The following is a 12500-nucleotide window of genomic DNA, read 5'->3' as shown; positions in this document are numbered from 1 at the left end:
TGCAGGAAGGCAATATCCAATTTGAAAAATAAATAAATGAACAAAATAACCAACATGAATAATCACTCAAATGCGTTCAAATTGATTTTTCCTCTATTTACTTATATCCGTAAATACTCCTCAATGCCCTCCGTCGTTCACGCATTGCGGTGTGGCTTCTCATTTTATTCCTCGCCAGCAGAATACTAAACCACATTTTTAATCACAGCCCAGTCCGTTTATTTTTGCCAACTGATGAAATTGGACATTCCAGATATGGTCGGACACACACACACACACACACACACACACGCACACGCACACGCACACGCACACACGCACACACACACACACACACACACACACACACACACACACACACACACACACACACACACACACACACACACACACACACACACACACACACACACACACACACACACAGAGAGACACTTTTTTGCTTAATTTTGTCTGCAAGCTGAGAAGTGCTGCAAACAGGTTGGCTACAGCTGTTTCCCTATTAAGTTAAGGAACACCAAAGTCAGCGCATTGGGCAGAGAAGGGAAGAGAAGAGAAGAGAAGAGAAGAGAAGAGAAGAGACTTCTCCCTCGCCCAGTCTCTGATTAGTGTGTCTGGCATTGTTTTTTCGAGGACTTTGTTCTCCTCTGTGAACAAACATGACCCCCTAGCTCCACTCTCTTAAACGAGCACAGGAGCAGATTCCATAGGTGCGCTGCGCTGACAGATCCACAAACACATGCTTTGTGGCGTAGTGAGTCTAGATGATCAATGACTCTGGCCCTGTGCACAAGGCTAATCTGATCATTTGACTTTGTTTTCCTCAGTTCAGTCCATGAACCACCTTCAAAACACACACACACATGGACACACACACAGAGAACACATATAGACACACACCCATGGGGAAATGCATTCATGCACTTATAAACATACACAAATTGAATTGTGTGTATTTCTATACTGTAAGTGCTTACACACACACACACACACACACACACACACACACACACACACACACACACACACACACACACACACACACACACACACACACACACACACACACACACACACACACACACAGAGAGAGAGACCATTTTTCACAGTGGGTATCAGCCTTGGATCTAAAATAGAAAAATCATGGATCTCCATCCAACACCCCTCTGTGTTTCCCCCTTTTAGCGGCTCCGTGAGCGCCTATTTTCCTCGTCTCTTTATCTGATGATCAGTTCCCTGCTATGAATTGTTTTTGCCCTCGGAGGCTCTCTCTGAAATATCCTCCACCTGCCTCCCTTTTCTTCCTACTTCCTCCTCCTCCTCCTCATCTCTCTTTCTGCCTTCCTCCCCTGCTGAGTCTAACCCTTATATAAACCTCCCTGACTCACTCACTCACTAACTCTGCTACAGTTTTTTTTTTCTTTTGGTCTCCCAAACTCGGCTGATCTGATCTGATGGCTGATCTGTCTCTTCTAATAACACGCTGAAAGAGAGACACATTAGCGAAAACAATGCTGTTTTGCTTTTGTTGTTGTTTTGTTTGTGTTTGTGGTTGACAGGTCCTGCGATGCGATGTACATCTCATGTACCTCATAAACATCTTGTACTCATCATCCCTTTGTTTGTTTGTTTCTTTTCTTTTCTTTTCTTTTGTTCTTTTCTTCCCCTCTTCTCCCCGCTCCATCATCAGGTGCGGCTGGAGTGGCCTACTGACCTGGCGGTGAGCCCCATGGACAACTCCCTCTATGTGCTGGACAACAATGTGGTGCTGCAGATCTCAGAGAACCATCAGGTAATACTGGACAAGACAAACCTGTGATTGCATCTACAGTCCTGCCATGTCAATATACACAGGGATACAGTTGTGGTAAAAACAATACTACCACAGAAGCAAAAAGGCAGTAACTGCACACAGGTCTGAACTGAGTAACATTACATAACAAATATTTTGTTGTCCACACTAAGTAGTTTTAGGTCAATAATTCATATTTGGCTGTTTTATTACTCTCTATATTACCACATTCTTTGCAGACCAATCATTTTATTTGACGTTATATTTTGATATATGTCATTAAAAGTAGGTATGTATTGGGGTGTGCCGTATATCTTAGAGGTTCTCTTTGGGTCATATTGTAGTCATGACTGTACCTCATGTCGCTCCTGTAGGTGGGCATAGTGGTGGGTCGGGGGGTTACATACATAAGTGGTAACTCTGTGTTGCATCACCCTCCTGTAGGTGCGCATAGTGGCGGGCCGCCCCATGCACTGCCAGGTGCCCGGCATCGACCACTTCCTGGTCAGCAAAGTGGCCGTGCATGCCACGCTGGAATCGGCCAACGCACTGGCCGTCTCACACAGTGGCACGCTCTACATCTCCGAGTCAGATGAGAAGAAGGTCAACCGCGTGCGGCAGGTGTCCTCCGGTGGCGAGATCTCGCTGGTGGCCGGCGCCCCCAGTGGCTGCGACTGCAAGAGCGACCCCAACTGCGACTGCTACTCGGGCGACGAGGGCTATGCCAAGGACGCGAGGCTCAACGCCCCGTCCTCGCTCGCCGTCTCACCTGACGGGGAGCTCTTCATCGCCGACCTGGGCAACGTCCGCATCCGCTTTGTGCGACGCAACAGGCCCTTCCTCAGCCCGCTGAACATGTACGAGGTCTCCTCGCCCATTGACGACGAGCTGTACCTGTTCGACGCCAACGGCAGCCACATCTTCACACAGAGTCTCACCACCGGCGACTACGTCTATAACCTCACCTACACAGGCGAGGGGGACCTCGGCACGGTCACAGACCTCAACAGGAACGTGGTGACCATCCGGCGTGACGCCACGGGCATGCCGCTGTGGATCATGGCGCCCGACGGCCAGACGTTCTGGTTCACCATCGGCACCAACAATGCACTGAAGAGCGTGGCATCGCAAGGACACGAACTGGCCGTCATGACCTACCACGGCAGCTCAGGGCTGCTGGCTACCAAGAGCAACGAGGACGGGTGGACGACGTTCTATGAGTAAGTTTCACCGTTGTTATTACCTTAATATTGTATTACACTACATATCATTTTGCAGAAGATTTTAACCATGATTTGGCCAGCCTTTCGATTCCAATCAGTGGTCTGGCTCATTGACTGTGAGGGTAGAACTGCCATTTGCGTTTCTGTGTTTCTAATGAACTTTCGGTCCATGCGTTCAGTGTTCCACACTGAAGATGGGCTAGACTCACGAAATGTTTCTTACCCACTTTGACCTTGTTTTTTCTTTACTTCCGGCTTTTTAATCTACTTTCACTGAATTGCATTCAGCTCCTGTGTGCGACCCATTCTTCTGCCTCATTGATTATGAGGACATGATTAGTAACATACAAGGTGTGGGCAAAAATAAAGAGTATGTTGGCAAGTCAAGGTCAGTACAAATGAACAGGGATTTTGCACATCACTAGACTTCCATGACTCTTTTATCCCTAGGAACTAATAAAGAGGACATAAACAAATTGCAGTACAATGCATTATTACTACCCAATTTTATCTTACATTTATCATGAACTGGCAATGGCCAGCTCTTTCTTCCTCATCCTCCCATGTGACTGAGGTGCCCTGGCACTGCCTACTGTATTTCATTGTGTGTGGTGTGTCTCTACGGTACAGCCTGACTTTCACTTTCACTGTCATTAAGGACAGCCTGTTATCCAGCGTGGGATACCGTGAATGGACCGAGGGCAACTAGTAGGAATGATTTTAGAAAAACAATCCTTTGAAAACAAATAGATGCTAATATACCATGACATTTATTACAGTTATTCTTTCAATATTTTTCAATCTATATCTTAAGATATTTCTCAGACAATTCATACCACTGTTGTTTGGACAGGGTGTGATAATATCCGGAAATGAGCGAGAGAGAGAGTTGAGGAAGGTTCAGGAAATGACCTCAGGTCAGACCCTGGCCCTCGAACCCTGGTCCCCGGATGTATGGTACAAGTTACAGAACATAGTGTTATACTGTATGTGTAAGACTTACCAAGTATACTCACAGTTCAAAATACAGCCAGCGCCATGTGAAGTGAAGGCAGTGAAACGAAGTGAAAGCCCAAGTGGGAAACTCAAACTCCCACTGTCATTGTGACACAGCACTCCACAGCACACAAGTGCACACTGCACACAATGAAACTGAATTTATGCCTCATCCGTGCAAAGAGGCAACCCTCAATGGCGCCTGAAAGGGAGCATGCTCAGGCTACCTCAGTCATGGAGGAGGATGGTGGAGAGCACTGGTTAATTACTCCCCCCACTAGGGTGCATCAGTTGCCCCCTATGAAAAGATATTGCCTTGGCCCTATAGTAAAAATGTTCTACACCCAGTAAAAACACACTGTGTAAAATATTTTGAAATTTGGATGAAGTCTACCGGGGCCACCAGCCCCATGAAAATACAAAATAATGGTGATAGTCAGAATCTTGGAATAGAAATTGACATTTTGCTGCATAAAGCTACCCAATAAAAAACATATTGTCTCAGCTCTGTGATAAAAAGGTTCTATGCACAGTAAAATCACTCTGTGTAAAATATTTTGAAATTTGGATGAAGTCTACCGGGGCCACCAGCCCCATGAAAATAGAAAATAATGGTGATAGTCAAAATCTTGGATAGAAACAGGGCTGGACTGGCCATCTGGCATGGCGGGCATTTCCCGGTGAGCCCCGCACCCTCGTGGGCCCCCATTTTTTTATTTTTTACATTACTGAAAAAAGGGGCCCACGAGGGTGCGGGGCCCACCGGTGAGACAGTTCTCCGACACTAATAATAATGAGGGGGGGCCCCCTTAAATCCAAAAGTGCCCGGGCCCTATTTATCTCCCAGTCCAGCCCTGAATAGAAATGGACATTTTGCTGCATATTGTCTCAGCTGTGTGATAAAAAAAATTCTATGCACAGTAAAATCACTCTGTGGAAAATGTGTTGAAATTTAGATTAATTCTACTGGGTCCACCAGGCCCATGAAAATACAAAAGAATGGTGATAGTGATGGGCAACCTGGATTCCAAAGTCCAGTGCCACATATTCCAAATATAGCCAATATAATGAACCAGCTGACCCACTGCCAGTATCAAGCAAGAGATTGCGAAGTTGTATGACTTTTGTGTGCTTCACCTGTGGGCCTACAGGATTGTACAGGTTAATACCTGGTGGAGCATCTGTACTAAAGCTGTGAATGCTCCTTGGAATGACCTGTGTTTTTTTTAAGAAATCCCTGCAGTAGTTCAATAGAGTACATACAATACAACTGTATGTGATGTTGGAAAGAGTGGCTTCCCAAAACCTGTATGTCAGTGGCTTCTACAAACCCCAACTCCGATGAAGTTGGGACGTTTGGTAAACAGTGAATAAAATCAAAATGCTATAATTTTCAAAACATTCAATCTATTCATTAGATGGAGAATAGTGAAAAGACAACATATTAAGTGTTAAAACCGAGAAAAAAATATTGTTTTGGGGGACATATGTACTCATTTCTAATTTGATAAATCCAACACGTCTCAAAAGAGTTTGGACGGGGACAATAAATGGCAGCAAATGTTGAGGAAGACTAAAAACAAAGCAAAAGACAACACTTAACAGTTAAATACATTAACCGATGAGATGATCTTATATAAAAAACAGTGTTAATTCCTATCTTGGACATGATTTCACCAGCTTAAATGGTGGGTGTATTCCTTGTCATGTTTTGCAATGTTTTCCTTTCTGTAGTGCTTACAGTGTGACAGGTCTTGACCAAAAACCCACCATTTTATCCCCTGCTGGTCCTTATGATGGAGCCAAACTGTTAAAACATAGTAGAGAATGCAATTTGACCTTACTATGTGGCAGTAATCGAAGATCTCCCTTCAAAATATAATGAGTGGCTTTTCATGCTGTTTAAAACCCATTTATACCATTCAGCACTGTATTTAACTCTACAGATGAGTGAGAACATCTTAACCAATGCACTACTGCACCCGCATGCCATCATGGAGGCTGACTTTTGAAGCTAGCACTAACACAAGTTGGATGGTCCATTTTCACTGTAGCACAGGATGTGCAATGCTCTATTATTGTCAAAAACAATGGACTTCTACAACTTCTGCTGACTTCTGTAAGCAAAGGACAGTTTCCCATGTCTTCTGGGTCTATTTCAAGTGAGCTCAGGTGCTTAGGAGAATTTTACACCCCTGTATCATTTTCATGCATTAAGCATTCTTAATATGGTCAATTTTCAATAGCTCTAATTCCTGGAGTGCTAGAGTGAGACTACAGCCAATATATATTTCATGATGTCATGAACCTATACAATGATATTATTAACAAAAATATGTCTTATATACACTCAATCGTGGTTAATCAAATAGGTAAATCAAAGGGAATTCAAAAATGTATGTAATAACTATGGTAATTATTCCCTTTGCATCTTTAATTCTGTGACTCAGCCTCTCTGTGATGATCTTATACCTGGACACCTATATTGTCCGTCAGTACAATTCATTTTGAAATGTTCTTCTTTGTTGTTTTATCTTATTTGGATGTTTACTAAATTTCACTGATCCCCGTCCCAACTCTTTTGAGACGTGTTGGATTTATCAAATTAGAAATGAGTACATATGTCCCCCAAAACAATATTTTTTCTCGGTTTTAACACTTAATATGTTGTCTTTTCACTATTCTCCATCTAATGAATAGATTGAATGTTTTGAAAATGATAGCATTTTGATTTTATTCACTGTTTACCAAACGTCCCAACTTCATCGGAGTTGGGGTTTGTAGGTATGTCATGGGTATCACCAGGTCCAGAGTCCATTGCCAAGGGCCTCTCAGGTAAGTTATGGTACTCATCTGATGGAGTAAAGTGAAATACTACCACAGGCGATGGGATAAAGAAGTAATGGCACTCTTCAATACAGTTGTATTGACTGCTTTGTAGCCTAGGCATTCCAAGGAACATTCACAGCTTTAGTACAGATGTTCCTCCATGAATTGTAGGCCCACAGGTGAAACACACATATAACAGTCATGCAGCTTTGCAATCTCTTGCTTGATACTAGCAGTGGTCCAAGGCAGCAAGGAATTGATATTGTGTTGCAAAAGAGCAAATTTGCCTAAATATAGCAGTTTGACCATCAGTCTGTCCTGAGACTGAAGTCTGTGTAATTGGATCGACTGAATACACAACCTGCTTAGATATTCCTTCTGTTTGTGCTCCCAATACAGGTGATCTCACTAATTACCTCATCAACATGGCTTAAGTGGTAATTAGGCTCAGCTGGTTCATTATATTGGCTGGGGCAAATGTGTCACGCAGTTTGTCCACCTCTGTTTTAAGACAATGGCAAACCTAGATTCAAAAGCTACAATCCAGTGCCACAGATTTCAAATTACCTGGTTTTACCTGTCCAATTGCCCTAACTGGAAAGGTAAAACTAGGTATGTCATTTGGAATATGTGGCACTGGACTTCAGCTTTGGAATCCAGGTTGCCCATCACCATCACCATTATTTTGTATTTTCATGGGCCTGGTGGACCCGGTAGAATTCATCTAAATTTCAACATATTTTACACAGAGTGATTTTACTGTGCATAGACCATTTTTATCACAGAGCTAAGACAATATGTTTTTTATTGGGTAGCTTTATGCAGCAAAATGTCCATTTCTATTCCAAGATTCTGACTATCACCATTATTTTGTATTTTCATGGGGCTGGTGGCCCCGGTAGACTTCATCCAAATTTCAAAATATTTTACACAGTGTGTTTTTACTGGGTGTAGAACATTTTTACTATAGGGCCAAGGCAATATCTTTTCATAGGGGGCATCTGATGCACCCTACCCCGCACCCACCTGGCGGGTCGGGAGTCGAACCAGCAACCATTGGGCTACAAGTCTGATGCCCTAACTGCTTACCCATGACTGCCCACAATGACCACTTATGTGGTCATATGCACTATACAACTTGTCTGTAGAAGATGATTGCTGTTGTGCTTTGCAGAGACCTATGTAGTGTAGTTTAAGCTCCTTGCCTTTCATGTAATGGCTGTGGCACCCAGCAGAGTTGATGGTGGTTAAAAGCCTTCGTCAAAGCTTGTATTAGAACTCTTGTTGTGTTATTATGGGGCAATGTCACAGTGTGAGTCCCTACATCACACAGGCAAGCCAGCCGCAAGCCAGCTCTCCTAAATGGGTTTTACTGCTACTGTGTGTGTGTGTGTGTGTGTGTGTGTGTGTGTGTGTGTGTGTGTGTGTGTGTGTGTGTGTGTGTGTGTGTGTGTGTGTGTGTGTGTGTGTGTGTGTGTGTGTGTGTGTGTGTGTGTGTGTGTGTGTGTGCACGTGAGTGTGTGTGTACGTGTGTGTGTGTACGTGTGTGTGTGTACGTGAGTGTGTGCCTCCGTTTATCTGCCTCTACAGTATGTGTGTGTAAGTGTGTGTCCATGTGTGTTACTATGGAGACAGTTCCTGAGTTCTGAGATGTGAATGTTTGTTGGATGGGTGCAGCTTGGGCCAATTCTGGATTCCATGCACGCTCCTGGAGGAATACTTCCTCTCAAAAGTTAGCAGCTAATGGGGGAACAAATATTTGCAGAGAATTTATTTCATCTTCGCTCTGGCTGTTATTGGTTCTGTGACTCGATATGCTTTTCTCTATTTTTTTTTCTCAAACATTTCCGTCATTCACTCGGGACGTTCTCACCTGCAACAGAGAAGTAAGGGGGGTGGAGGCTCTCAAGTGTACAAAGTATAATCCTGTTTGCTGTAATAACACAAAACAGGATTAGGGGGGTGTTTTTAGGGGGACTAATTTAGCACGTATTTTATCCTAGTTTGGAAGTCATGAGTGTACACAATTAAAGCCTCCTCACAGCTGCGGTACAGCATTCAGACCCTCATTTCCAGACCCTCTCAAACCTGACAGCACAATTTTTATTTGACGATTTTATATCAGCACAGTCATGAAAAGTATATTGAATAAAGCCAATCAAAACAGCAAAATGTTATTTATGTTTATGCTGACAATTTTAATCAGCCAAGTTTTATGATGTTTTAGAAAAGAAATTGAATAATAGTACAAGAAAACAAACTGCTTAGGAATGCAGTTTCCATCAGAAGTGAATAATGTTCTTTGTTACATTTTCAACTACACATCCTATAGAGGGAATTCAACACCTCTTATCGGACTTCATTTAATTAGCCGTTCTTAACACCTTTAAGGCATTTTTTATTTATTACTTTATTATTTACCTTCCTCTTACTAGCAAATGAGCAAATCACAAAGACCGTGTGTTTTTACCTCAAAATGTGCTTTGAATAAAACAACAGCAAGCAACGAAGGAAGCGGTTGCCTTTAGGAACGTAATCATGAATGGTGTTTTTCCGCCTAATTACATTTCACCATTGCCCTCCCTTCTTCCTCGTGTCTTGTCTACACACGCAACACACACATACATACACGTGTACACACACACACACACATGCGCGTGTACACACACACACACAGTCGCGTGTACACACACACACAGGCGCGTAAACACACACACACAGGCGCGTAAACACACACACACACACACACACACACACACACACACACACACACACACACACACACACACACACACACACACACACACACACACACAATTGCCCCTTGGGACAAGCAAAGTCTGGCATGTAATGAAACGCTTCTCTTGTCGCTCTTGCATAATTAGCTTTGAAGGTCAGATCCTTACCCGGGGGTCAGTGCCATCATAATCCTCCCCCACCACACACGCATGCACACACACACACACGCATGCGCGCATGCACACACACACACACACACACACACACACACACACACACACACACACACACACACACGCACACACACGCGCGCATATACACGCACACACACACACACACACTCACTCACTCACACACACACACACACACACACACACACACACACACACACACACACACACACACACACACACACACACACACACACACACACACACACACACACACACATAACACACACTCCTCTCATCAGACTCACCAAGCTAAGTAGACAGAGCATTTAGAGTATTTATCTGTCTTCCAAGGAGGCAGCGCGGCATGCATGCAAGGCAGCCATTGGGGGCATGGTGTTTAAACGCGACCTCACATTTTATCGCAGTGCACACCTGAACAGGCTAATTGTGTCCCCTTTAGCCCTGTTTAATAGAAATAATAGTTAATAGCAATAACACTTTTCACGACAGGAGGAAGAAAGGCAACAGTGGGCCGGCCATACATACCACCTCATGACCATCAACACCACAATCTACCCCCTCTACCACTTCTCATGACCAATGCCTCCTCTTTCACTGCAAAAAAAATGAAAATTTAGCAAGCGTATTGTTCTAGTATCAAGTAAACTCACTACCACTCCCACCCACCAATAGTCATATAGTCAGCCAATGCCACATGCCACGTGCATGGAGCTCATCCTTCCACCACCCCCACCCACCAACCCCACCACACATCCACCTGACGCCACATGCATACAGGGACTAACGTTGAGCTTATGTACCACCACCAATAGCCTCCAACACCACAGCCCACCACAACCAACCTCTCTTTCCACCACCACCTCTACACCAACAGCACCACACAGCCAGCCAACGCCACATGCTCAAAGGGATGGTGTGAAACATCTGCTTGCTTATCGTGTCTACCTCCTCCAATACACTCCAACAGCAACAACACATTCATATAAAGGAGGAAGTTACTACTATCTACACTAGCCATGCTATCTAACAAACACAGCCCCTACCAGCCTATCACACCACCCCCTTGTACCACGTTCACACAGGGAATGCACTTCTGTTTGTGCTATTTTAATTTAATATCACGTCACCGCATGAAACACCCCTGCTTACTCTACTGCTTATCGGGAATACTCCCACCACAACACCCTAACCCACCACAAGCCACCAACATCATATCCACATAGTACAAACTGCAGTGTTATTTCAACACTCAGAGAGTCAGTTTTGTGTTTGTGTGTTTGAGGCCAGAGTATTCTCTAAGTCTTCTCACATTAGCACTGCCAACGACTCTTCATACCCACCCCCACACCAAAACACAGACACATGCATGAAGACAGGGAGTGCACATCTGCTGACTGCCCTTCTTATAGTGTCTGCCCCCAGCACTACAGCACTAGAGCTACCGACCACCACAGCCCATGCACACCATAGCCTCAGCACATCGCACACAGGCTTGGCACATCTGTCTTTGTTATTGTTTCCACACAGCTGAGTGAGCTGGTGATCATCTGCCAATGCATGCTCGGGATCAGGGGCAGAGCTATAGGCATATAGGGCATATAGGGCTATAGGACATTTGCCCCTGGGACAAGGGTCCCCCTGTGTTGATGGAGGGGTGCCCACATATGACCTTAGCAGGCTAAATGGGGGGCCGTATCAGTGATTTATCCTTGGGCCCAGTGTGCGATTCTTCCACCACTGCTCGGGGTAGGCTACTGGTGGGCATGTGACCTTTCCTCAGCAGCAGCGGCCCACACCTGTAATATCAGAGGAGTAAAAACAAAACAAACACCAAAGGCAACACATTCCTCGCTGTTGCTGTAGTGTACACTCACCTTGATCCTGCAGTTCAGCTGCTGCTGTTTAGCTTCGTACTTAGCGTGCATTTATGAATTTCTTTGCCTTTAATTTGCCATTTATTAATTCCTGTATTTTTTTTATTTGTATGTATTTATTCATTCATATACGTGTACAGTATGCGTTTATGCATTCATATGCCTTTATTGTACTGGTATGTGTGTCTTTACTCATTATATTTTGTTTATTTCTGTGTGTATTTATGCACTTATTCGTCTTTGTTATTTTTGTTTATTGATGTTTGGTATGTAATGCAGTACAGTGGTGCCCAGGCAATTTGTGGGAAAAGACAAATGAATATGCAAGATGTTTTGCTAAACGACTGCATGGCCAGTGTTTGTGATCTGGGCAAGGCTACCCATTTGGCTGTGTGTATTTGGAAGCCGACCCATCCCTTGGGTCCTGGATGGGCTTACGGGCTGTTAAATGTATCTGAACGACTGAAGGAGAGAATTAGACTGGGCCTCGGAACTACTAAGACTGGTGGGAGCAGTTCTGCTGGAAGAATTCGGAGCCAGATTGTGCATAGACTCAGTTGCTCCAATGGGAGGGAAACGGAGGCAGCAAAACATACCGATATATTTATATGTAAATGTTGGATGTGATCTGTTCACCAATATATCCTCCCTGCAATATTCTATCTCTGTTTACATCCATCCCAAGTGTATGTTATTGGGAGAGTCTGTGTGTGGCTGTGTGTCTGTGTCTGTGTGTGTGTCTGTGTTTGTGTTTGTGTCTCTCCGTCTGTGTGTCAGACGTGTGTGTGTGTGTGTGTGTGTGTGTGTGTGTGTGTGTGTGTGTGTGTGTGTGTGTGTGTGTGTGTGTGTGTGT

The 12500-nt window shown here is 44.2% G+C and overlaps 1 protein-coding gene across 3 annotated transcripts in view; it reads left to right on the top strand.

The window, feature by feature from the left end:
* tenm4 (teneurin transmembrane protein 4) overlaps positions 1–12500 on the top strand; it is a 359210-nt gene that overhangs the window by 280347 nt on the left and 66363 nt on the right. For all 3 annotated transcript variants that reach the window (XM_063204786.1, XM_063204785.1, XM_063204784.1), the window contains 2 exons: positions 1691–1792; positions 2237–3012. In XM_063204786.1, the coding sequence (XP_063060856.1) occupies positions 1691–1792; positions 2237–3012 (878 nt within the window). The remainder of the gene's footprint in view (positions 1–1690; positions 1793–2236; positions 3013–12500) is intronic.

The sequence above is a fragment of the Engraulis encrasicolus genome, chromosome 8 (assembly GCF_034702125.1).
Source record: "Engraulis encrasicolus isolate BLACKSEA-1 chromosome 8, IST_EnEncr_1.0, whole genome shotgun sequence".
Taxonomy (NCBI): Eukaryota; Metazoa; Chordata; class Actinopteri; order Clupeiformes; family Engraulidae; genus Engraulis; species Engraulis encrasicolus.
Note: the sequence above shows the minus strand (reverse complement) of the source record. Positions and strands in the feature narration are given on the sequence as shown.